The 27,633-nt window shown below is 35.3% G+C and overlaps 1 protein-coding gene across 2 annotated transcripts; it reads right to left on the bottom strand.

Moving 5' to 3' along the window:
- Positions 1-211: 211 nt before the first annotated feature.
- Positions 212-26,011, bottom strand: LOC140762213 (187-kDa microtubule-associated protein AIR9-like). Of its 2 annotated transcripts, XM_073099856.1 has the most exons (38): positions 25,852-26,011; positions 24,515-25,513; positions 24,285-24,350; positions 23,515-23,580; positions 23,284-23,355; positions 23,135-23,200; positions 22,975-23,037; positions 22,827-22,892; positions 20,765-20,864; positions 19,249-19,350; positions 18,035-18,258; positions 17,827-17,941; positions 16,992-17,112; positions 16,296-16,471; positions 15,599-15,731; positions 13,475-13,575; positions 13,334-13,381; positions 12,969-13,153; positions 12,722-12,839; positions 10,863-10,990; positions 10,511-10,679; positions 10,024-10,142; positions 9,671-9,839; positions 9,389-9,473; positions 9,230-9,303; positions 9,035-9,154; positions 7,827-8,022; positions 7,605-7,726; positions 7,308-7,515; positions 5,997-6,070; positions 5,047-5,185; positions 4,701-4,882; positions 4,030-4,185; positions 2,782-2,913; positions 2,058-2,116; positions 1,648-1,680; positions 1,427-1,558; positions 212-868 (listed from the first exon to the last, which is right to left on the bottom strand). In XM_073099856.1, exons 2-38 carry the CDS (start codon positions 25,295-25,297, stop codon positions 692-694), a joined length of 5,079 nt encoding a protein of 1,692 aa, XP_072955957.1. In that variant the 5' UTR covers positions 25,298-25,513; positions 25,852-26,011; the 3' UTR covers positions 212-691. The 2 variants fall into 2 exon arrangements, 1 of the variants encoding a protein (XP_072955957.1); XR_012104708.1 differs by lacking the exons at positions 212-868; positions 1,427-1,558; positions 1,648-1,680; ... (1 more) ...; positions 2,782-2,913; positions 4,030-4,185 and having other exon boundaries at positions 4,742-4,882; positions 4,961-5,185.
- Between the last annotated feature and the right edge of the window lie 1,622 nt (positions 26,012-27,633).

The raw sequence follows: 27,633 nt of genomic DNA, 5'->3' as shown, positions 1-27,633 counted from the left end.
ATAATAATTATAAATTATTATTATATATTTTTAAAAAATTGTACAAAATAAGATAAGAGAAAATATTTAATTACCATAACAGAATAATATAAGTTATTGTTTAGTTATTTATACCAGAATAAGAAACTTATTCTAAAATAAATCTATTACTATTCCAAATTGAATAACTGCACCGGGCATTAGCAAATAAATCATAAGAATGCATACAGAATAGCAGAAACAATAAAATTCTCTTCAAACCATTTTAAGTGTATCAGAATTACAAAAAATAAAAGTTAAAAAAAACAGAAAGAGAAAATCATACAAGCTTGAATTTCTGAATATACATCCTGTACATTTTACAACATCCTTGTCATAGAAGAAAGCATATAATTTACACAAAACAAGCCAGTAAGCTGATGAGAATCTAAGATATCCAAGGTGAGATAACTAGCAGATGAGCCCCAGATCACTGTAGTGGGCCTGTAGGGGTGATAGACAGGGTGATTCACATCAGGATTGCACAACCAAAACCCTAGAAGACCTAACCAAAAACTTGCAAACCTAATAAAAACGAAATTATCTCTCCATATGATTTTGTAACACCATCACTATAGTGCAGCAAATTGTAGAATTCCGTCAATGGCAAGAAAGCTTAATAAAAGTCTATGGAGAAGTAAATTTCACGTCCTCTGGTTCTCCTTCTCCTGCGTCATGAGTCAATCTTGAGAAGAGAATTAAGAGAGGTACTGTTGAATCTTTGAGCAAGCCCTCTTATGACAAGAATAATGATATCCCGCATGTGTCGGGTTTGCACCATCAAGTCCACTTCATTCTCACTATCGACGACGATCTTGAACCGGTGCTGTTCATTGCGATAAAGTTCAACCTGCAAAATCCCAACCATATGTTTAGACAAGGTGCTGGTGAAACCTAAAGCCAAGCACTTCTAGAGCCCACCTGTCGGGTTCCATATGTGTCCGCAATTTTAAATTTATATACAGGAATCAACTCTAAGCTTTACTCATCATTCTTCCATATAATTATTTTAATTGTTCTTTTTCCCAGATTTGGGGCGCTACTTCTTTCTTATTTTGAACATCTGAAGATAGGATGTGGAACTCATCTTGAGTGAATGATTAAACCCATGCAGTTCCTTAGAGAGTATAGATGTTTGTAGTATGCTCAGCAGTTCTAAGATAATATACATGCTAAATATGCTCATCTTAGAAAAGAAAATTTTATGTTTAAAGTTTTAAAAAGAAAACAAGGCCACAATTAGAAAAAAGGAGGGCAGCTTTTCCCTCAAATCAACAAGAAAAAGGAACTTGCTAGTTCTTATTGCAATTTGCAGATTTCCTAACATAATGAAGAATGAAGGATTTTGGAATGAATCATATTTCCCTCGGTATATAAAAGTTTTGATGTTTATCATAGAGAAACTTACATGAAAAGGGGGGACAAAGGTTCCTCGTACTTCAGTAGTTGGAAAAGAAGTCTTAGAACCAGGTTTGACAACTTTAACCCTCTTCCTGTTAACTTCTAGAATTCTTCTCTCAAGTTCACCCACTCCTGGAACCTGTAAAATTGGCAATCATGCACAAATATTTTCTGTGATTCATGTCAACAAGAAGATGATAGAGTCTGGCTCAAACTAAGAGTGACTACCTTTCTTGAAGACCGGTCCTTGTCGCACAATACCTGAAAACAAAAATGACAATGCCAACTTCAGCGAGCTAGATTTTATCATATTAAAGCATTTTTGCATTCGACATTTGTGAGAAACTTTTCTCCAAACTATCAACTTCAAAGCCAATCTGATACTGGCAACAATGACATGGTTTTCTTTGTTGTATCAAGAAAGTAGAGGTCATTCTAAAATCAAGTAATATCAACACTAAAATATAAAACTGTGGAATTTAGCCAGTCACACCAAACAGAAAAAAGTAAAAATTAACCAAAGATACAAGATGCACAAGGATCAACGAAGGTCAAGAAAGAGTCTGAAAAAAGGTGTATGCATTCTCAACTTAATTATGTAAGTAAAAGAGGTGTTCTCAAGTGGGGTTGAATATAACCTCAAATTTAACAGAACCAAGCTCCAGCTTCTGCTTTACTTCTTTATAAACTTCAGGCTCTGTAGATGGGGAGAAACCAAGTGAATATTCAGACAGAAAGAAACTTTCAAAATTAACAACAAAAAACATTTCAATGCACTAGGCTCCCGCCTACGATGGATCAAGAAAGATGTACACAATCTTACACTTCTGATGAATTTGAACCCATAACCTTTTAGATGCACAGAGCATGCCTGGCCCATCACACTAAATGACACCCTCTTTTAAAATTTGCTTTTTATCAACCCAAGAAAAAGGATCAAGCAATTCATTTCCTTTAGAATGAGCTACTTTACAAGAGGGATAGATCATCACATTTATCAAGAGTGAGGAACTAATAATACCATGTTAAAAAGAAAAATGAACCACAAATCATTTCTTCAGATTTGAAAATTTAGTTCCTTATCTATTTGGATTCAGATAATAAACCAGAATAACAACTAGTTCATTATTAGACTAAATATGACCATATGAAGTATGATAAAAAAAATCTGACAGCAGAAACACATGCATTAAGAAGTTTGCTTTCCTAACATATTATGTAACAATAACGAAAATTAAGATATTTCCCTTAAAGATGTTGCATAATACAGAAACCTGCATCTTATAAGGAAAAGGACACAAGCTATGAAAAAAAAAAAAGATTTTCAACAAAGATAACAAGGACAAACAAGTAAAAACATACCAACTGAAATCGGCTCTGTTGATGCAGAAACAGGTTGTCCCTCAAAACCGTCTTCTCTGATGGGAGTATAAACTGCTACTAGTCTGTACCCCACATCATCAACATTAGCTTCATACATCCTTCCAACCTCACCTAAGTTGAAAATCATTAAGATATAGTAAGATTTTGCAAATAATGAGCGAAAGCCAAATCGATGCATCAGTTAAGTATGTGCAGCATATTAATGACAACTAAGCAGAGATGAAGTAGATCTTCACAGAATCAAATTTGCATAGCAAGATAAAATGAAGTAAACCAATCTCGTTAGCATTGAAACCACAAACAACTTGCTTGTTTAAGGCATATGATTATGTCATGATTGTCATAAAAGATTACCTTAGAACCTATGCAGCACTTAATAGCAGTTAAATGAAGAAATGCATAATTATAGGATCAAATTTGCATAACCAATAAAATAATCAGGTTAGCATTGAATCACAATTAATTTACTTATTCATGTGTAAGGTATATGATTGTGTCCTGATTATCACAAAAAAGGAAAAGAAGCATTAGAACTCAGATAGTGAAAAGTCAGCATTACTTGGATACTTAACAATATGAACCAGATGAATGATTGGGGTAGGGTGATATGTCCGCAAACTTACCTCCATACTTTCACTTCCAATAATGAAGGAGAAAGATGAAAAAAGAAAAGTAGGAGTATGGAGAAGAGCAAATATCTCAACTCTTTTAACAGTAAAACGAATCTAATTCTTTCAGGACAAAGAAGAAAGTGATCAAAAACTAACTTTCCATCTTTCTAACAGAGAGAAATTACATTACTAAGTTGCTAACAGTGCTAAAAGGGTAGAAAAGATTTTGGTACAAAAATATCTGTCTCAATTTGCTAAAACTGTAAGTTTGTGATTGTCAAACTAAGTTGTCATTAAACCTTTTACACTCAAGCTGAAAAATTGAAAAGGATAAACAGAAACTCGTGTCCTCCAGCATTGCTCCATTCTTTACTTCCTGTGGAGGTTGGAAATTGCCATTTTTATTGTTTTCCAGCTTTTGTAAAAAAGCAGAAAATATTTACCAGTAAAGGAGAGCATAGAAGGTGTGCCATCAAACATATTACAAGAACAATGTTCGGGTTTTATAAGTTGAGCCCATGCAATATAGTTGAATTGGCAGCTTGTTTGCATGACTTGATCTTGGAATTTTGTGGAGTTGACTATGATAGATGAGTAACAATAGCAAAGTTCATACCAGGTATAGAGATAAGATCAGGACTTCCAACCATTGATCTAAGCCATTGAATTTTGCTCTTGCCTTCTTTTCCTCCACTATAGATTCCTCGAACAGCATATAAGTTAGTGTGGAAACCCCTACCTTCGATTTCCAGCTTAGCAATTTTGGGTATTCCTGCAAACATAAAAAATTTCAGATCATACAGCAGAACAGCAGCTTACAATGTAAAGGTAACTAGCAAAGGCAGTAGAAGTTTGACCACAGATAGTAGCAATATCAACGATCAAAGCTTGACATTGAACATTCGCTTTTTTTATATTTGAAGGAACTCACAAGCATAAGAAAAATTATGCCATCATTCCAGAGTAGCTTAAAAGATTTCATATCATGATGAACTGCTGAAGGAATCATCAAATACCAGCATTTTCTTCACCAAGCTTCTGGAAGAAGAGAGGCCTCAATGCTTAACCTTATTAAATACCAATGCATTGATGCAAACTCTATCCACTCATTAAAAACGAAAAGCATTTCTTAACTTAGCATTTGTACAAAGAAACTATTGTGGGGATAAAATAAGAATAAAATACTGAACGGCGTTTCAAACTTTAACCTCAGACTAATGGTAATTTCAGCATTGCTACCTCATACAACAATAAAAGTCATTTGGACTGACTGGAATGGAAAAGTACCTGGCGATATAGGAGCAGTAACAGCTGATGCTGGCTCACTCGACCTTCCGAACACATCAATTACAATGCATTCACATTTTAAGCATTGACCTATGTCCTCAGTGCGCACCCTATATGAGCAAGAGTTCTGAGCAGCCAATGGCTCAAAGGTTTGACACTCTCCTGCTCCTATTGAACAGAACCTGTTCCACAATTTTGCATGATCAAATTGAAATAAAAAACATTGTAAAGCAAACAATGTGATACAAGCAGCATTTTACCACTGATATTTAGTCTCTTTCTTGTATTGATCAAATTGAAATAAAAACATTGTAAAGCAAACAATGTGATACAAGCAGCATTTTACCACTGATATTTAGTCTCTTTCTTGTATTTTTCCCAGATATTCTGTTGAATCTCACTCTCAGGAATTATTTCAACAGCAGTTAGTAAGTCCCCTTCAACCTCTTTTCCTTTGAAAGAAAGGACTTCAATTTTTGGTAGTTCTGAAGAAAGCAGGAAATTATGTCATTATACTGAATGGCATTTATATAGGAAAAAACAGTATTTTTGAAAACTACTTATATCAACAAGACCTCCAAGATGATAAGATAAAATGCATAACGCAAATCAATGAGCACTAGACAAAACATAAGTATCCTTTTAGGCAGACAAGCCAAAAGTTGAATTAAGAAAAAACCTGTCCTGAATCCTGAGGATTCAAATTCAATTTATTCATTCTTTTAGGCCGCACATAGTAAAGTCTGACATAGTCCTTTGCTGGAACCTTACGCTATGCAAAAACATATTTTCTTGCCAGGAAGTATCATGCAGATTGACAAATATATGCACCAAAGCTCATTTCAAAACCAAACCTCAATAATTAACTATTCAATACTAGAGAACTCACACAGATACATTTATACAATAGGTAGTGAGCAACTGACGACAGTCAAATTACTTTTGCATTAACTTTAAAGTTAAATAAAATATTTCTCACTCAGCAATGAACCGTGATAAGAAATAAGCAGTCCTACTAGAGACAAATCTTCCACAATATTAGATTGTAACTTTTATACACTCATATTGGCCTGTTGCATGAGGAAAGTCACCCTGCTGAAAATGAATTAAATAATGCTTGCATTTTTGGAACTGAGTGAAGGATTTTTCATATTACACCAAAACGATTAGTACACAATATATGGCAAAAGGATAATAACTGCAACTATGATGACTTGTAGACAAGAATAGTGGTGCCATTTCTTTTTTAGGAGTTCATTGCAGAACACTAAATTCACAGCATAAAAATAAAGTTACCTGGTAGAATAATGTTAGATGGTTCAGATAATCTGAGTTCACCAACAACTCCATCTGAACGAACGGGTGTATATCTGCCATGTAGTTATCATTTATCAAAGTATCAAAATTTGCTCAACTGGACTGAAGGAATACAAAATTACAAAGGAAAACTAATAAAAAAATGAAAACTAACATATATTATAACAATTTTAATAAATAAAAGTATGTATGTGTGCAGATAATTGAATCAGTATTAATTCATAAGGAGTTAAGGACTACCAAACAAGAACTATAGAGAATTTATACACAAGTTAGGACACTAATATGTAAGGACTAACAGCAGTTAAAGAAGTAATCAAGCAAAGAAACCACAGATCATATCAAGGCCAAAAACAGTATGCATGTATAACTTGTTTCAGCTTGAACTTTACAGCAGTAAAGAAATTGAAATTGAAATTGCCTCTTGGAATCAGACAATCCAGCAATGGTGCTTAGAACTATACCTTCGCCATCATTGATAGCTTATGTTACACTACCTCCAAAGTCCAAACCAACTCAAAATTCTTCCTCCACATTCCACCCCTCCACTTCCCTCCAGTACACCTGTAAACCAACTTCCAACTTCTAATTTTCTCTATCCATCCCATTTCTTATATTTCTTCCCTTCTCTACACTAGCCAATAGACCAAGTTGCACCTTTCCTCTCCTCATATTCCACCCCTCATGTTCCATCCCTCATGTCTCTTCCCCTTCTTTTTCTTTCCAAATACACCAAACACACCCAATCCATGAAAATATGGTTTAACCAGTATACATGCATTCATCTTTATGATTTCCATCTTATAGTTCCTTTTTAGGTGGAATATTACTCTTCTATAAACCAAAATGTGCCCAAAAAAGAGATTCCAAATCTAAAAACAACATAGGTACTGTCAATAAAGGTCAGTAAGAAGAAAAAAAGTAGAAAAATCATGAAAAGCTTTTTTCCCAAAATTAAACTTGGATTTTGCTAAATTGTGTATTGCCAAGAGAATACATCTAAAATACTATACTTTGTGTCCTTCGTTACTGAAAATTATCAAATCCTCTAGCATTTTTTCCTCTGTGAGGCCACACTCGACTTTCTGTCAAGCTTCAAGATCCTTCAACTACAACTTATAACCTCAATTTCTTTCTTAGCTCAGAAGAAAGACAGAAAAACTTCATTAGCAAGGTCATATACATGAAAATAGTGTTTGCACAAAGTCCCGTGGCACTTCCCAAGATTACAAAGCAGATAAATCAGATAGGAATGTGTGATAAACAAGTATACTTGAAGAAAGCAATTACCCAAACAATAAATGGCAATTGTAGTCTGAATCTGTAACCTCATAAGTAGTTGAATTAGCTCCACTTATAAGAACTATAGTTCCTTCATTAGATTCTCTGTACCAGCTATAGAGGCTTGATCCCTCATATCCACCATAATACACCCCCTCTCCAGCAAATACACCTGGCTTGATCTCCTTCAGACATACTTTGGAAACAATTGGAGCAGCTGTTTTTTAAAGGTGAGTAAGAAAATCAAGTGTCACAATGTAAACATGAAACATTGTAGTGAGGCATGAATATAACTCAATATAGTACCTGCCATAACTGGATGATTGATAATGGCAACTAATGGATCTCCAAGTTTCCCATCAGCGCGTGTAGGGACCCAGTAAAGAGCCAAATACGAGCCGACATCCTCTAGAGAGGGTTTATACGTTCTGTTTCCAGATTCCATGAACCATCAAAATCTTAACTCTAAAAAGCAAACTATTTTTAAGAATCAAATATAATTCATGTTGTCAGCAGTGCACAACTCACAAGGTCTCTCCAACAATAAGAATATCATCAGCCAATGAAGGTAGGTTAACCAATTCTGATTCAGCTAATTTCTCTTTCATCCGGAACCAAATGTACTTCCCAATACCTTCCTTTCCACCAAAATAAGATTTCAGGGGAACAATTTCCATATCCTCAGAACAGTCTGGCAGTACAATTTCAATACCCTTTGGGTCCGCTGTAGCAGCGCATACAAAAGAACTAACAGTTAATATCTTACTAAAGTGCATGCAGATAGACTACCGATGAACAACATAGATAAAGAAACCAACAGGATATAACTTCATAAGCACTGAGACAGTTATTCAACATAAAATAAAAATCATCCTACTCAATCTGTCAGGCTCTCATGCTACATAATATATATTTCTCCTCGATTATGAGTGAACTAAATGTACTTGAGAAACTATATCAAAGCAACAAATACCTGTTTACTCAGAAAAATCATTGTCTTGACAGATTCAGAGAAAGAATACTCTCCAACGGATCCATGTTTTTTTAATAGCATCAAACCTATTCTTATTTACCAAAATAGTCTGAGTTGGTTCTCAGTAGTTTTTAAGACACCGCATTCAGTATTCTCATCTCTAGCTAATTTACAACTGTTTTCGTTAAAAACCCATACCCATACCTAAATCAAATAATATATGTCCTGATCTCCCGATTACTCATGAATAACTCCCAAATCCAATACACACATTCTTTCATCCTGCAAAGCGAATTAATCCAGTGAACTGGAGGTAGATTCGATGAGAGAAGGCTTGACAAGTTGGACTGGTCTCCAACAAGTAATCTATATTTTGCTGCTAGGATGTTACTATCTTATGTGAGATATCTCTTTTTTCTCCTTTTTCTATCATGTTTTATGAATTGACACGCTCCCCTCCTGCAATGTGAATTAATCCAGTGAATTGGAGGTAGATCTGATGAGTTAAGGCCCAACAAGGTGATCTCCAACAAGTAACCTAATATTTTGCTGCTAGGATGATACTACTATCTTATGTAAGATATCTATATTTTCTCCTTTTTCTACCGTGTTTTCTGAATTTATAGGACACATCCGAAACATATTCATTTTGAAAATTTAAGGACATTAAATTCATCATAGTTTATACAAGCATTTAATCTTCATGGCAGGCACAACATTCCTGTCCCAATCTAACATTTTCCTTAAGTGAAATTACACTCACCAGGAAGAATGAAATCTGAGATAATGCTCTTAGGCGTCCCTTTTAATCCATCTATCCTCACGGGAGTGTAAACAAGCTCAATACATTCACCAACATGCTCAAGAGTCAAATCCACATAATCTGTGAAAGGCATAAGTTATGTAACATCCAGAGGTTAATAAGCAATTATGCTGTCTATAATTTGAATGGACTCACCATCATTATTTAATTTGTCCTTACTACCATTATTCTTCACCCTAAACCATTCATGTGTGCAGCTTCCTCTTTCGCTGTTGGGAAAAGAAACCAATTATCAAATTTAGTCCAATATAGCGTTGAAGATAAGAAAAATTGAAATAGAACTAGATCTCCCACCCTCCACTGTATTCAGCAGCAAAGCTCAGGCGGCCTCCTTCAACCATTGACCCAAGAAGCTCGAGCGACTGACAAGTTGGTGGTCCTGCAAACAGGTTTAAGAACACAAGCACTTATGTTGTTTCGTTTCTCAACATATATAAATTAAACGAGTATAGAGGATTGTCAAAGAAACTGTTTGAGCTCCAAGAAGGCGAGAATAATAATGGAGAAGAAACCATGTCTGGTATTGGATAATAACAAAAAGACAACAACTGAATAACAGTCAAACTTTAGATGTACCGGGCACAATTGGACCAATATGTTCTGCAGTTGCTACTGGACCATGAGCCCAGTCTCTTCTAACAGGTTCACATGAAACAGACACAAGGAAGCCGATATCATTGCATGTTAAGGTATATGAATCAGTTGTAGCACCTTCAATTTCCCTCTGTGTACCGTCAGAACTAGTCTGTAAATGCAAAATAGATTTTCTTTACTATGTCTTACAAGCTATGTAGCACATTGAAGTTGAAGGTATTATACTAATTACATACGAGAATTCCAATTATACTCTAATAGATCTCCTTTACTATCTCTAGAGGTGTCGACCAAGATCAGTGTGACGAAGACATAGCTGGTTGGCAACCACTTACCAAAAACCAACGGAAAATTGAATCACCTTCTTCACCTCCCCAATATTTCTTCTTAGCAACTAAGGTAGTTCCTTCTACACCCTCACCCATTAGGTGGAAAGAAAGCAACCTTGGAGTTCCTGTGCATAAAAAATTAACAGGCATATAGTATCATGTGCAGGAATTGTTTTCACTTCATTTAGATGTAAGAATTCTGATTACTGTATACCATGGATATGGCAAACAACTATCATATCTTTAATGGCAACTATCTGTATCAGGAAATTGAATGAAATGACTCCATCAAATTAGTGCAATAATGACTACACTTTCTCAATCTAGAAACAACTGATCATGGTTTATCTGGCTAAATATGCAGGAATATCTAGTGAAGACGGTCAAGATTTGAGTTGGCATTCTCCAAACTTGGATGCCTTGATTCTCAAATTCTGAACTCCTAAGTCCAAAAGCTATGTGGCTTCATAAAAAATTAAAAATTAAACAGCACCTGGTTGGACTTGCTCCTGCCCTAGGAAAGTTCTTGGCTCACCAACAGTGCCATCTTGCCGTATAGGAGTACATCTGAAAGAAATAAATTTGCCAATAGCCTCCTTTGATATACGATACTGAAGAAGACCAGATGCCTCTGGAACAGGTTCACCCATGCTGGTCTTTGTCTGTGGATCGACATGCACATAAGGAACAGATAGCAAGAGAACAGCACCAATGTCTTACTTTCAGAAAAGGAAACAGGCACCACACGCATATAAATACTGACATATGACAGTGAAACTCTAAACCCTTAAAATTGCAATGTACATATAAGAATATCAGAGCAATGGAGAAAGAAAAAAACATACTTCATGAAGATACCAATTGTACAGACTTTTTCCTTCATGGCCCCCAATGTAACCATATGATGCTGTCAATATTTCGCCCTCAACGAACTCACCAGTTATAGTTAGAAAATTTAAGCTCGGCGGAAGTGCTGCATAAGATGTAAACTTATTTAAATTCAAGCTCATATATGTATCAAGGATCAACAACAATGATAAGACATCAACAATTTGTAAAGTATTAAACAAGTCTATAGAAGACACAACTGAACAGAAAAGTATGATATAGCTACGTAGCTAACTAGTGTTTGAACCAATCAAGTTAAGCTATCATAGACACAGGAGAAAGTTGTGCATGAAAAAAGCTTATTCGTAAACTGCCACCCGCCTTACATAGGTTATTGCAGAAACCCATCTCTCTTCAGGCATGATTGCAAAAACCTAACAAAATTTTCATATACAATAGCAAAATTTATCCACCATAGTTTGCATTGGGCTCCTTCAATATATAAGGAACATTTATATCTCCTCCTTACATACTAACCAAATAACCAATATACTCTTTCACCAAAAAAAAGCCATCTCAATAAGGTAAATCTTCTGTTGTAGCTTATCCCCTAGATCCTTATCCTACCCAACCCACTCTTGACCTTATGATGTAGTCCAACAGTTTCCATGGTCCCATTTCTCAAAATCCACTCTCCATGGACCATGCTAAATGTTGTGCCACTCCTAAAAGCGATCAAAGAGTAAAGGTGGGATGAGGGTTGGGGATGGTTCTCTAAGGAAAAAGAAGGAAACAAAATTATGTAATCTTAAATAGTACTTTCAGCCAAAAATATATGGCAAGTATAAAGGAATATATTTCTAATTATCCATATAAACTTAAAGAACTTATAGTAGGTTGGATTTTCCAATCCTACCAGAAAAAGGAAGTGTCAAAATGCAAACCAGTCGATTAAGTGAGTTCCACTTTCCATAATAGCTCAACACGGCACATGCAATTTGCAAAAAGAAAACCATAGTGTACGATGCAAAAGAGAAAGACATCTCTAGCTAGTGATCCATAAAGTGTTTCCTTTTATTAGGAAAAATAGCAGTTGCACAACCCATTATATGAAGCACGGAATACTCTTCACAGACTGTTGCATTGTTCGGTCCAACTAAGTGCCCAAAAGCCAAAGATCAGCTGCATGATAACATATATACCATATCAGCTCTTGACTAAACAAGTAAGATGCCATATCTGAGTCCATGCCTCCAACCATTTTGACACCATATTACAAGTGCAGTGTGAACAGAACACCACTGCCTCTGCCAGATTAGTGAGCTTGAAAAAAGTCCCACCACTTCAGAGCATTAAGCATGTAACGATGCAGTTGAAAGATAGGTTTTACAATAATAATAAATTGGATATTTCAACCAAAAAGTTATCCAGCTAGTTTTGGTGGAGATGGCATAGAAAAGTTCACACCAATAGTGGATTGCCTGTGAAGAACACAAGCAAATGCCAACTGATTTACCAAATGGCAGAGAAAGATGGGGTGAAGAATTTGGGTTCTGATGATGGATAAATACTACCAGATTTGGGTAAAATATTGAGGAAGCTATCACAATGGCTGTATCAATATTCAATGGTTATAAGTTGATAGCAAACCATCAATATTCAATGGTTATAAGTTGATAGCAAACCATAATGGAATACCGAGAGATAGCACGTGCTTACTTGCGTTATGATCATGTGATAACATAATAAAAAAAAATTCTAGTCATGAAACTATGAAAGTACAGGTAAACACTAAGAGTCGTAAAGGGAGCTATCACAGTGGCCATATTTATTTCATGTAAACTATATGATTGGTAAATATACCATTGTCACTTACTTTCAACAACTTTTTCTGATATCACATATGCTGGTTCACCAGTTTCACCATCAGGAGCCATTGGAGTAAATTTTGCAACAATATAATAACCAACAGCAGCAAGGGGCACACGAAATGCCTGTCAATTTCAGAAAAGTATTGTAATACACAAAATCGATTATTTAAATAAGCAAAAAAAAAAACTGATCTTCAGCATTGTGTAATGATTTTTACATTAAATTCTACAAGAACAACTAAGAGTTCTCACCTTTGCAACTTTGGAAGTACTAACTGCCTCAAGACCATGTTCACCTTCTAATTTGGAGAAAGTAGTTTTAAACCATTGAACCCTACTGGATCCATCAGTTCCCCCAGTGACCATTGCAGCAACGGTCACCTTACTCCCTTCCCTCAGTTCCCCAACTATCTTCAAATTGGTGACCTTTGGCGGTGCTGAAATTAGAAGAGAATAAACCGAGAGAAGATACTTATAATAAGATCAAAGCTTCACTGACATCGCAATAGACAGATGATGTCAGAGATAAGCTATTAAACCTTTTGGATAGAAGATGAAATAACTATGCAATCAAAAGCAACACAGGTAAAGCTAACCAATGATTCATTGGTTTCTACCTTTCTTTACTATCTCTGACAGAGTATATGCTGATTCCCCCACCTGACCTGGAAAGACAATGAAAAGCATGTAGATGATCATTTGGTAACATAGTTAATAAACTACAAGAGATCTATAACAATACAAGAACACAAACAGACCTTCAAAATTGATGGGAATATAAACAAATTTTAGACGTAACCCAACATCCTCTTTGGCCAAGGTATACTCAGTGGTACCAGTTGATGCTAATAGAAATGCACTGCCCAAAAACCGAAAGGAAAAATAAACAAATAAGTCTCCTGAAACTTTGGAACAAATTAATGCATCAGTGAACTGTCAAAAGAATACCAACAGCAATAGTATGTTAACTAGAAATACAATAAGATCTATTAATAAGCCTTCAGAAATGCTAAACTAAATCTTGTCAGGCAACAGAATCCGCAATAGCACTAGCATTCTAGAAAGGAACTTACAGATAACTAAAATATTATCAAATTCCCAGGACACATTAAAAGCATACAAACTATTAGGTTCACTTGGCAAGATTTCAGCAGTTATCCAGTTATTGAACTAATACACAATGAAAATATCTAAACAGCCGCAGAACTGCAGAAGAGATGATATCAATTTGATATTCTTTTTAATCTACCTACATTTGATATTTTGTTTACAGTTTACACCTTAAGCCTGAGAGCCATAAACCAATGACTTCAATTACTTCCTATATCACAATGAACTAGTGGAAAAGACAGCACAAACTTCGAAAGAGAGGCTTGCTTGATGTTCTAAATGAAGAAAACTTTAGGACATTCCTTGCAAATTTCTATTGTCGAATCAAATGTATTCTCAAAAAAGGCTACACCAAAATGGATTAAAAAGTTATTTGAAAGAGATAAGAAAACTAAAGAGGTAGTATTAGTCTACAACAAGGCTCGAGACTTTTATGGTTGACAGTACAAGCACCCAATATATGTCAGTTTCCATAGTTGTTGGAATATAAAGAATAGAGACCACAATATTCCAATAGATTAAGCTTTTAAAGTAGCTTTTAAAGTAGTTAGTGAATTAACATTGAATCAGAACAGAATGGCCTAAGTTCATATCCTACTAGATCTATATTGTCAATTATATAAAAAAATCTCTACTTATTTAAATCAAGTCAACTTCTTAGACCTACGAAAATCTTGCAAGCCTAGAAATGAGGGAGAGATTAGTAAAAGACTAAGCCTACCATTCTCTAACTGCTTTAAGCTTTTATGGTAGTTGGTGTCTTGGTGAGTCAACGTTGCAATTTGTACAACAGCCTGCCAACCTAGTATTATGCATATACTTTAATTTTCACGAGGAAGGGAAACAATACGTTTGCTAACTCACCAACTATTTTAAAATTTTTAACTGTTAGAAAATGGTGGTTTTTATATTTATATTCTGATACTCACATTTCCTTTTGGGCTTGAGAGATTTGATGCGCCGAAGAAGTGGGCTTAATTTTAATAGTAGAAGATTTATATTTTAAATGACAAATATGTCCAGTGATACCATGTTAACTGAACAACTACTCTAAAATCTCAAACTATTGGATAACAGTGCTTTTTATATTTTATATTCTATTAGTGTCAAATAAGATAGTCGAGGGGTCACGCCAACATTCCCTATTAATGCAAAGTGAGTGCCAGCAGGTTAATACATCATGACCCAGACCTTATCCATTTACACAACGAATTGGCTAAAGCAAGGCCAAGTAAATGACTTCCGGACCAATATGCAGCCCCAGGCAAAAGTGATATTGTTGGAAGATAAAGGAATGTACCTTTAGTAGCTCCGTAACTTATTCAATCATCAGCAGAACATTAGACAAACTTCTTGCAGTTAGAATAAGACTACTAAACATATTCTAGGAGCAATTAGAAAACTCAATTGTGTAGCAAGCTATGCCAAAAGCTTGGTGAATGCGCACTTCTCCATTTTCTTCTTAGAGAAATCATATTACTAGAGTAGTGTCTGTACTAATTTGTTCCATTTTCTGATTTCATGAGTTCCATTTGTATCATGTAAGCAGAAATAGTTCATTTATCTGTGCTGTTTTATAGATTACTTAGTAAGTTTCAAATGTGGTGTTAATTTATGTGGCAAAGATCTGTAAGATCTAACAGGCTCTGCAAGAAAAAGTAGCCAAAAGTTGTTATCATGACATGCAATACTAAAATGAGAAACAAGTAAATACCATCATCAATAGAAGATAAAAAGGAAGAAGAAAAGATTACATGATATGATGTACATACCCATTTTCCTTCTCCCTCAGCCACTCAAACTTGCTTGGGCCCTCCTTGCCCCCAAAATATTCTCCGGACCCTTTAATCGTATTACCTTCAACAGCATCCCCTATGATTTGCACATTGGTAACTGATGGCGCAGCTGAAAACAGGAGTTCCAAGGACCAATGTCATAAGCATTGCAAAGACAGAGAAACAGTTATTAGTCGATATTGCATGCAATAAGGTCACATGGAAAAGATGACTGCAATCTGTGAAGGAATTTTAAAATAATTTTACGCAACTACCACCTAAAAGCAAGCAAAGATGAACAAAAACCACGCAGCGATGATTTGTTGGATTAACTAAAAGTTGAAATTGACACATTTTCCAAGTAGCAAACCTGGCTTCAATAAAAGTAAGAATATAAACAAGGAAAAAAGTAAGCAAGCAATGGTGAATTAGCAATCTTATGGAGGTGCAACTCTCTCCATTTTGACACAAGAAATACTAACAACCAGAACAATGCCTCTTGGAAAATGGGCTTTCCCCAGATAGATATACTACTAAAAGAATTACTACCACAGCATAATATTTTTTATGATAAGTAGCAAGTAGGTTACTCCATATATCTACTTTAAAACTAAATAGCACCCTTCAAGGAATACAGAATTCAGAACGCAGAAAGTTACTAGGAGGTACAGAAAGACTAGATATTTAGCTCAACCTGCTTTTACAAACTCAGTCATTGCATACTGTGGTTCTCCCTTGACGCCTTCTTTTGTTACAGGAGTATACATGAAAACTAAACTCGAATCGATGTCATCCACAGTCAGTCGATACTCCTCATCTTCAGCTCCAATTATCACCTCTGGACTACTATTCCATCTTCGCCTTAACCAGCTGGCAAATAGGACAACTTCCATTAATCTTCTTAAGAAAGTTTTGATCATGAAAAGGAGTTTTTAACTATTTTAAGTCAGCCAAATTTCTTTATCACGTGTCTAATTCACGACGAAACTTAAATACAAGACTAAGTAAGTTTAAAAAATTTTAAATATAAGTCACAAACTCAGTCAGCAACTTAAATAGAAATTTAAAAACCACCAAGAAAATTGCTAAGTATGAGAAAAAAAACCCATATAACATTGACCCGGAAAATGATTTCTAAATTTTCATATAAGTTGCTGACCGAGTTGTGACTTATATTTAAAAATTGTCATCTCAATCAATAATTTTCCAACTCACATAATCTCATATTTAAATTTTGAAATGTAACATATTTAAGTTTTGAAATGTAACAGACATGTAAACAAAGGTTTGGAAGGGCTAGTTTGGTCAAAAACTCCATGAAAAGCTGATGATGATATAAAGAAGAGAATGTGCATATTGGTAAACTAAAAAGCAACATCAGCATACCAACCTAGCAACACATTTCCCTGGTGTCCCACCACACCATGCAACCTCAGCAGAACCTTTGACCACATTTCCCTCCATAAGATCACCATGCACCATCAAGTTTACAACTTTTGGATATCCAGTTCCTGCACATTAGACTGCAGTCAGAGCAAATACAGTAAAATAAAGCAAACTAATTTCATAATAAATAAGGACACAATATACCCCTTTGATGTACTTGGTAAGGGAACAAGGATTTGGTAGCTACTATCAAATGCAGCAAAATGCAGTCGTTTCTCTTGAGTGGCTGTTCGTTATGGGAAATTTTGACATAATAATATAGAAAGAATGAAAATTGGCACATATTAAGGAATATATCTGATATCTCATCACTAATTTCTACCAACTATAATATCTGTATGACTTTATTTGAGAGGGAAAGACTGTAATGTCAATGAAAGAGAATGTCCGATGTGATCTATCTTTAGATACTGCTTATAAGTAGATAAATATAATAGCACTTCTTAGCTTTTCAAACCAGAACACTGAAGGAGTCAAAAAATGAGTTCTCTTGTCTTCTCAGTTCTGATTACCACTCCTGATAAAGTACAAGTCGATACATAACTTGGGGAAACCTCAATTAGGAAACAATACTATCTATACCATCTAAGAAGTGGTTTCTGTTTGCCTCATTCTCAATATAATGCATTACATGTCACTAAAAGTTGAAATTCCGTTGGATTATCAGAACTGGCTTAAGAAACAGACATTTAGCAACAATGGGTACTTAAAAGTCACAACTTAGTAATTTGCGAATAAATCACATATATTTAGAAATTATTCATTAGTTCTTAACATACCAGGGGAAACTGGCGACGATACAGCAAAAATAGATGGAAATTCGGCATCTGCCAGTATTGGAGTACATTTGACCTTCAAACATCTACCAACATCCTCGTGTTTTGGCCAGTAAACCTTGTTATATGCATTAGTAACAGCATAGCAAATTGTGATGGTCAGGAAGAAAAAAATGAACAGTTGTTAAGTCGTTACAAAAAAAGACCATACCTTGCCCACTGCATCAGCAATAGGTACAAAGTTAGTTGGAGTTCTGTCACCAATAAACCACTGATATTTAAGAACTAACTCAGAATCACTGCTTAAGTATGTGAATTCGAAGTGGCAAAGGCAAACATCTTCTTCAAAAGGCTGGTCAATGTAGGCTTCTTTGACCATGTAGCCTGGAGGCAAGTGATCCTTCCATTGCTCAACTAAGAATGAAAATGTTGAGTCTGCCCAATAAAGACAGTGTTACACTTGGCAATCTCTTCTTCTAAGCAAAATTAAAACTGAGACTAGAAAAGAACCACGATGTATCAGTAGGCATCTTCAGTCATTTATGATGAATTTTAGAGAGTGAATCCACGATTGTCGAAGTGTTTAGAAGAGGAAATTCTAGCTACAAGAAGCAATAAAATTAGCTGCCTATCGCATGTAAGGCATTTCCACAAAAGAGTTGGAACTGTCCATATCTAATTCATCTTTGGAGCCACATTCCTCCTGGATCTAATGAAATAGGATGAATCATCGTTGAATTGAGAATGTCTTCATAAAATCCTATATGTATCAAAAGGTAGCACAAATACTGGGAAGTGCTCAGTAGTAAATAGTACGGAGTACGGACCACTACAATGATTTCCAATTGTTTACGTGGAAATATGCAGGATATTCGCCAGAAAAATTGAGTGGTAAACGACTTCTAACAGTTGTGATGGGAAGTCTAAAGGTTGAGAAGTTAAAATAAGTTGTGTTGCAAAGTCCAAAGAATTTTTAGGGAGGTCAAAAGGTTGAGAAGTTAAAGAGTTATGTTGGAAAATTCAAAGGTTGAGAAGAAATTCAAGAGTTTTACAGAGGATATGCAGCCTACTAACATAACATAAGCTAGCCCGAATTTATAACTAGTCTAAAAACCGATCCAATAGCCAACAAAATAGTGTGGACATTCCCTGCACATTAAGCTAATTTTACAATTGTTCAGATAAAATAAGTAGATAATCTAATTAAAAACTGATGCCACACCAAACGATCAACAAGGATGTGCCATTACATGAGGCCATAGCTTGTATTGTAACCCATAAGATATAAAGAGTACGTGGGACCAGGTCTACAACCAGACATAAAATATGACATAAAAGCATATAATCTCACAATATCAGAACACCAAAGACAATTTTAATGTATAGAAATATTAGTTAAACATATTAGTATTCAAGAAGGAACACCTGCAGCAAGTTCTGGGCGGCAAAATTCCCATCCTTCCCGAATACAGAAGGCCGTATGAGCAGGGTATAGCTTTGCCGCTCCTATCTCATTGGGAGAAAGATCTGCATGAACATTTTTATATTAGATATAAAAAAATGATTAAACAAGACAAGCCAACTAATTATAGAAAGTCAGCCATATTTAATTATCGGCTGTTACAATCTAATTGTACTCGCATTCTTGAATAAACACATAACACCTTTGTAAGACCCAACAGTTCAGCAAACAGATAATTAAATAATGATCAGTCTAAAAGGCAATGTTCTCTAGACATCAGCTTAAGCTTGATGTTGATAAGCCACATTAACTGGTTATCCCAACCTGCATGTTGTAAGACAAGGGAGTTCCAAAGATTGTTATACAGCAAACATTAACACGTAATGAGCAACTACTACCACACATAAAAAGAACCAAAAAAGTATTTAGAGTGATTGTGACCTTTCCAGACAAACAAAATTAGTGGAAAAAAAAGTGGACGTGAAAAAAAAAATCCAAGATGATGTGATGTACACCATAGCAAAATGTTAGACTAACAGACGAACTCAGCAGACCTACCTTGTCATTTAAAATGTAAAATTTCTCATTTAATTGAAATTCACTTCCCACCTATTAAAATGTCTCAATCAAGAAATGAGGGGGAGTGTTGGAATATAAAAAGACTAAAACTATTATTCTCTATTAGCTTAAGCTTTTAGATAAGATCGTGAATTAGCTTTGGATCAGAGCATGATGTTTTGAGCTTTTAAAATTTAGATATAGTGAGCTACTACTACTTACCAATTAAATAAAAAAATACATCCACTTATTTAAGCTGAGTCCCTTCGAATAATCTAAATAGCAAGGATGGCGTCTCTTCGCTTCGACCCATTTCTGAAGGACTGGTACCACTGATGTTACCTTTATCAATAAACATCGGATGCCCCATCCCATCTAGCTTTCCGTAAAAGTTGAGTACTTCAAAGAGCAGTGGACAGTGTCTGAAAAGGTTTCCACTTTCGAGTAAGGAGATGGCTGTATGGTGAGTATGTATGTTATGAAGTTGGTCAGCCCAAGGCAACCTTCATTACCTTGTGTTTGGCTCATTTATGACCTTAGGTAGAATAAGAAATAAAATGATATCAATCAAGCATGTCGCATGTCACATTTCAAGGAAAAGAAAGACCAAGTACTTTATTATTTAGCTTAATCAAAGGAAAATATATTATAAATTCTTACCGCTACCAAAAAGGAGAACAAAATAGATAAACCAAAATAAATGAAAGTTTAACATATAAAGTAAAAGAATTTAGATCTGATTAATACCACCGTCATTATCTTTTCAAAGTAGGGCCAAACAAGCAATATGGAAGTAGAAAAGTATATCATAAGTTCCTATTAAGTACTAAGTATTAACTACCTAAAAGGTGCAGGAAATGGATAAACAAAATAAATGGAAGTTTAGCATATAAAGCAAACGAACTAGAATCTGATTAATACCGCGGTCATTAAATTTTTTCAAAGTAGGACCGACAAGCAATATGGAAGCGGCTTCCAAGTGAGGCATCTCTAGAATTGGATTCTCCTCAACACGCAGATGCTGCACACATAGTAGTTAAAATTGCATTAGGACCATGAATATACAATATATACTATATATTTCACAGAAACATTTTAATGCATGATTTGCTAAATTGCAAAGTTCCATGAGACTATTTCTGATACTGATATTGTAAGCTGGATTGATCAAATTTATTCCCCATAATCTCCAGAGTCTAGAACAGATGTTCACATTTCACAGGATACTTTAAGTATTGATGTTATGGTGTTAGCAATTCCAAATTGCTAACCACATCTGTTGTTCACAACATCCTCCGAGTGTGAAGAACATCATCATCAATTTTCACCTAAATAATACAAACTTTATTTTACTGTTTCATATTCGTCAAAAAAACAAACAAGCATAAAGCACTATAAGAGGCTACCACGTGGTATCAAACTAAAAAGGATCTCATCCTGTAACATTGTATGAAATCTGGACATAATTTCTACACATATATCATAGGTTGAATGCTTCAAAACATCGAGTAGTACTTATTGCTGGTGCGCATGCTCATAAATCATAATGATTAGCAAAATTATATCTATTAGAAGTTGGTGCACATGCTTATATTTATCATCAGGAAATGAAAAGGGAAAGAAAATTATATGGAAGATTTTCATCTGTAGTTGTTGCTCTTGTTCTTATTGCTTGTTGATTTTCCTTCAACTTATCTTTTTTTCTTTTTCGTTTTTTTTTTGGTGGAATTGTTTTGAATGCAACAGCATTGACATGTATAACTAACATATATTCTCTTTTGGAGGAAGAGAATGATATGACAAAGTAGAAGAAAGATCTACAATGGCAACAACAGCAGCTCAATCAAAAGATCAGTATCACGAAGATGTTAATAAGCCATGAGTATGTCGAACTACATCAAGTCGAACAGGAAGAAGATGAGAATCCACCCCCTCAAACCCTAGGTCAGGATGGCAGCAACAACCCAGCAATAAAGGAGAAGAATAAGCGATAAAGAGAAACATCAATTGTGTGTCTGACACCCCAATAAATAGAATTTCTCAGCCCTATCAATAGGTACTAGACTCCAACTGTGAGTCAACAGGTAGTAGGATCTCCAAATATAGGCAGACTCTCCCATCTGTTATTGGGATCGACGATGGCCGTGCCAAAAACACGTGCCATATTGTGCCACCACTAGCACGCATTTCACATATTTTTAATAAAAAATTTATAATATTTAAGTATGTCTTTGGGTCTTTGGCACGTCAATCTTTAATTTTTTGTTTGAATATATGTTAAAATCTACATTACATCCTTTTATCTTTAGATTATTTTTATAAATAATCCATTTTATCAAAGATATAGTAATAGTCAAATATAAATATTATTCAACACACAATATGATTGAATATATTCATTAAAACTTATATTAATGATTAAACACTCAATAATATAATATTAATTGATAATAATTTAAAATTTAAAAGTGATATTAAATTTTTATGTAAAATGATAGGAAAGTTTAAAGACTTTATTTGTCAGCACAAGAATAATACAAGAATGTTGCGTTAAATACTATTGAAGTGTTGATAATTTTCAATCATGTTGATGATTATGACTTTATTTGCCAACACAAGAATTACACTGAATTTGTTTAATAATGATTGATAAAAATAAAAAAATGCTAAAAAGATAGGCTCAATATCGACACGGGGTGGCACGCCACCATGCTGGACTAGCACAGCACCTGGCACAGGGATACCCTTTTAAGGCCATTGCTAACAAAGTAGCAATACTCTAGAATCACATTATCAACTGAATTTTAAAATATAAAAAGCTAGCATATCAAATTTAGTAGTTAACTTAATATATCTCCACAATCACCCTAGAGTTTCAAAGTTTATTGGAAGGTGATCATAAATTCAGAAATTATTTTTACCAAAATTTCCAAAAAGACAGAGAAAAAACAAGCTAGGCATATTGGTATGACAAAAAAAAAACCTCCAGAGCAGGTAAATGAGGAAAGCCCTTCAAAGTTGATATTTTGTTTTTGCTTGCTGCCAAAACCTAGGAGAAAAGTTAAAAGTAAGAAAGTTGAAACTTAAGGAGAACATAATCATCTGAAGAACCAGTTCCAACAACAACTGACCTGCAACCGAGGTTGACTAGCCATAGAAAGTGACTTTAACCTATTTCGTGCAACTGATAGAAACTAGAAGGAGAGAAACACTTTGAATTGTTATAATTAGTTTAGAATCAGAAAGAAGAACAAATATAAGGCCCACATCAATGCGATTCTATGCAGATACCTCCAAGTTGGGAAGTTCAGGAAGGCTGGCTAGAGATGTTATTTGATTTCCAGCAAGATAAAGTTGCTGAAAGAATAAAAAATATATCATTCTTTGTTAAAGAAAATATATTGATATCAAAGAATTAAATGTTTTAACCTAATAGAAACCTGGAGAGCTTTGCAATTCCCAAGAGGCTCAAACCCAGGCCCCTTAAAATCATTAAAGCTCAAATCAAGAACCTGAAATATGGTAAAAACAAAGAAAATATTACCTGACCAACAACAAGCCATTAACTTATCATAAACTGTTAGGTCATTGGCATACTAAGAAGGCCAAAAAATTTCCATGCTTATCAGATAAAATTTTCACTGTTTTGGAGCACTCATCAAGAAACATACCTTCACCCGCTTCAATATCTCAATTCCATCCACAGAGGATAATAGATTGTCCCTGAGATAAACAAACTAAAAACTAGGAAGATTACTAGTTTTAGTGGAGACAGATTCAATTGAGAAATGCAGAAACAAATCCAACTAAAAATGTGTACCAAGTGGAACATAAAAAAGAAAGACTATCTAGCTATTCTCTAAAGAAAAATTTTCATTGTTCCAGATGAAGACATGTTCTAGCACATCTAGTAAAGTATCTAAATCAACCTTAATTCTTCAAACAGAATTGTATATTTATCCCTTCTTCTTATTCTTTGTGGCCTGATAAAAATTGATTTAATTGAAACAAAATCATCACCGCAAAAGATTTCAAGAAATGAATCTGTGGATTTCAATTGCCAGGGAGGTTTGGATTGTTGACAAAAAAAACCAAAATACTATCTCCCAAGTGATCTTGGCTTAGTTAAATGTATTGGCTAAGGGAAAATAGACCAATAGAGGCCACCATCCAAGAGACAGAGTAATATAAGTAGCTGGAAATAGAAATGTAGACAAAGAAGATATTCATCATTAAACATGTTGAATTTGAGCTAAAAGAGGTGAATTACCAATGGAGTTATTTCCATATACAATATTTTACTTATATGTGTTGTTGGTCAAACTCAGAGTTAAGATAATTCGATAAACTACAACAAGACAAATATCCTTCTTTGCAATTTATAAAAAATTATTTAGGATCCAAAATAAATTTTCTATAGTCAAAGAATGTGATTGCTTACCTCCAAATTTGGTGGCAAGTTCAAGGCATTAAGACTACGAACTCTATGACCTCTTAAATCCAATCTCTGCATCAATGGATAAGATAAAAAGAAATAGCAAATTAATGAAGAATCAAAGCAATAAAATGGCGTGGTTTACATTGATGAATCAAATAATTGTCTTTCCCATGAAATTCTGAAGGAGAAAAAAATAATTCTAATACAAATAGAAAGGGCAACGAAAAACTAACCAGTTCGTCCCCAGCTTTGACATCCACCTGTGGGAGCATCATAAAACGAGAATCACGACTATCAGCAGTTGAAGTCTTCTTCCGACTTGATAAAGAACTCCTGCCAAACGATGATGGTGAAGACCCTAACTTTGAGCTGCTTGTTACTGTCGGTGAACGCAATGAAGGAGAAGAGACACTGGAAGAGGCTCTTCTCAGGCTATTGCGGCTATTAGAGCTATCCACAGAAGATGATGGAACTTTCTTCGTGACTGCTAGTGCTGGTTTAATAGAGGTCTTCTTCATAGTCTCCGATTTGACACTGTCAGTTGATGAGGATAAGCGCGAAACTGGAGATGCCTTTTTCGTCTCCACGCGTGTCACTGATGCCAGAGATTTTGAAGTAACGGAAGCTAATGATGACCTTCTGCTCTCTGGGGTACTTTTCTTGAGAGGATCAGAGACCGAAGGAGAGACCTTTTTACCATCCGCAGCTCCATTTTCCTGTTTCTTCAATGCTGCACTTGGTTTTTTCTCTGCTAAGCCTCCGATGCTGTTTCTCCTCTGCAGGGAAGCTACATTTGAGCTGGGACTGGACTGGTTAAGAGTAGATTTTGACCTGCTCATACCCAAACTTGGTGCTCCAACAACATCTGTCTTCTTCTTGAGAGATGAAACAGTTCCAGAAGTTTTAGTTACCCGTGTTACCGCATTTGCTGGTTTCGAGGAACTCTTGGCACTTTCTGCTGAAGCAACAGGGGAATCTTTTGTGGAAGACAGAGAGTTTGCCACCCCAGTCTCCATGGCAAGAAGCGTCCAAACTCCAATCAATCCCGGCGGACAAACAGAACCATCATCCAAGAACTTCGAGACATTGCATCAAAGCGCAGAACCTCATTCTCCTCGAACGTCAGGGAGAACAGCACATGCTATAAACAGACTCGCCGAAAGCACAGTAAAATTCAAGAAAGAGAACTCAACATGAAGTTGATCTTAGAACTCCGTCCCTAAAATCACAGACTGTACAAAACAAAAGAAAGATCCGCGGCTCAATAAAAGCTCAGTAAAGAAAATAAAAGTTCTTAGTCCCATATAGTGCCAAATCTAGCATAAAATATAACACAGAGGAAAAAAAGAGAGAATCGCCGACCTTCACATGGAAACCAAGAAGAACGCAGCTAAAACCCTAAAACCAGCCAAAACTAACCAGAAAAGGAAGAAACCAATAAAATTACGCGATCTTGCCCAAATGTGGGTTGTAGAAAAAATATCCAAGACCACAACGTCGATCTACTCGAAAAATGCCAAAAGCACGAGAAAAAAAAAATAAGATTCGATCCGAGCAAGCTCGATCTCACCTTTGTCGCCCGTGGAAACGATCCAACACCCTATCCGTCTCTCTCCAACAAGAACGGTCGAGTGTACTCTTACCGCAGTGGAGGGGAGAGGGAGAGAGAGAGAGAGAGAGAGAGAGAGAGAGAGCGGCAGCAGCGAATGAGAAAAAGATTCGGAAAAAGAAGCATCCAAGGACAGTAGAAAATTAATAATTATTCAGGGGGCGATTAAAAAAAAAATATCCCGCTTTCTTTTTTATTTGTCTCCTATTCAAATGAGGGAGGAAAGGAAGGAAGGGAGGGAGGGAGTCCGTTTGACCAAACTACCCCCCCCTTTCGTCGGTAAATATGCAGGAGACCTTTCACCCATTCCGTCCAACCCATCTGGGCGAGCGCCACGTGGATGTAATCCCACAGGTATGTGAACTAAGTTGACAGCTGTCGAGAGTATTGATTACATTTTTATAATAAACTCGGTTGAAGAGAGAGCGACTCATTATTATTTCGGACAGGGATTGATTTGGAGAGAGCAACAGAAGGGCAGGAGGGCATTTTAGTCCACGAGTGTTTTAGTTTGGTGAAGTCTCAGAGAAAAATAGGAACGACGTGGTGGACACTAACGCGGGTCGTGGGATATCCACCGGCGGGCATTTGACTCATTTGACGCTTTTGACCGGGAATTAAGCCATAATTACGGTACAGGGGTTTCGCTGCCATCGCGATAAAAAAATACTTAGTGGTTTTTGTATATAATTGTCACTAAAAGCTTTTAAATATATTACCATATAACTGTTGACCTTTTTTAAAACTATCATTACGTTAGTTAAGTGCATTCAATCATAGATACAACTTAAATCATTTGAAGTGGGTAAAAAAACTATATTACACGCTAATATTAATTGTGATATAAATATCTTTATATATTTTTACAATGTATCGGCTCATGAATTAGTATGTATCGTATATATAAATTATGTACGATCAATTATAATAAAATATCTGTCGACCGTAAAAAAAAAAATATAAACTTAGTTTTTAAAAGCTTATTCTTACGAATTTAAAGAAATGTTTCTTAGAAAAGCTGAATTACAATTATAATATTTAGAAAATGCCATGGCCACAAGAATAGCTCCATAAGATTGCAATCCATTGTAAGCATTGTTTACCTAAAAGGAGAAAAGAATAAAGAAAAGGTAATCATGCACATAATAGGTTGTTAAAGATGCATGAAAAATAAAGGAAGGAAGGCTCTTTCTGCAAAGGTTGAGGAAATTACCCATCAAGCAGCTACTTTAGAGAAAAAATAAATAAAGGGTTATTAGAGGATGGAGATACGATGGGAATAAAGTAAAAGGATGGCAGCTTTCATCATCTCCCACCAAATAACAATTGGAAAATGATTTCTATCAATTGGCATGATGGGCCCTTGAAATGGACATACCAACCAACCCATAATGCAACTCAAAGGCTCATACTCCCAAATTTGCAACCGAGCATTTATATTGTTCCTGGTCCTATTAAGCAGTAACTGGGTTGGTGGGATATTGGTTAAGGATTAGGATAACTGTACTTTGATTTAGCCAAGAGATGAGGTAGGAGTGGCCATGTTCAGATCTTCTTATGGAATAAAGGACCAGAAATAATTAAGATAGCGATGAGATTGACAGATAGTAGAATCTGGGCTTGAATCTTGGTAACTTCGTGAAGTGGGTTGTGTCTTAAAATAGGGATATGTGAATAGCTAGTTCTTGCATGTATGATTCTTTTCACATTGGCATTAGTTACTTTTAATATCTTGCCCTAGAA

Source organism: Typha angustifolia, chromosome 7, assembly GCF_048772165.1.
Source record: "Typha angustifolia cultivar Huaian chromosome 7, ASM4877216v1, whole genome shotgun sequence".
In the NCBI taxonomy this organism is placed as follows: Eukaryota; Viridiplantae; Streptophyta; class Magnoliopsida; order Poales; family Typhaceae; genus Typha; species Typha angustifolia.
This window is presented reverse-complemented; position numbering and strand designations above follow the sequence as displayed.

Coding starts and splice junctions, on each gene's coding strand:
- LOC140762213 (XM_073099856.1), bottom strand. CDS start 25,297: ATGGAGACTGGGGTGGCAAACTCTCTGTCTTCCACAAAAGATTCCCCT. Junction 19,351..20,764: donor GAAAAAATTTAATGACCGCG/GTATTAATCAGA, acceptor ATGTTCATGCAG/ATCTTTCTCCCAATGAGATA. Junction 8,023..9,034: donor CTCAGATTTCATTCTTCCTG/GTGAGTGTAATT, acceptor GCGCTGCTACAG/CGGACCCAAAGGGTATTGAA.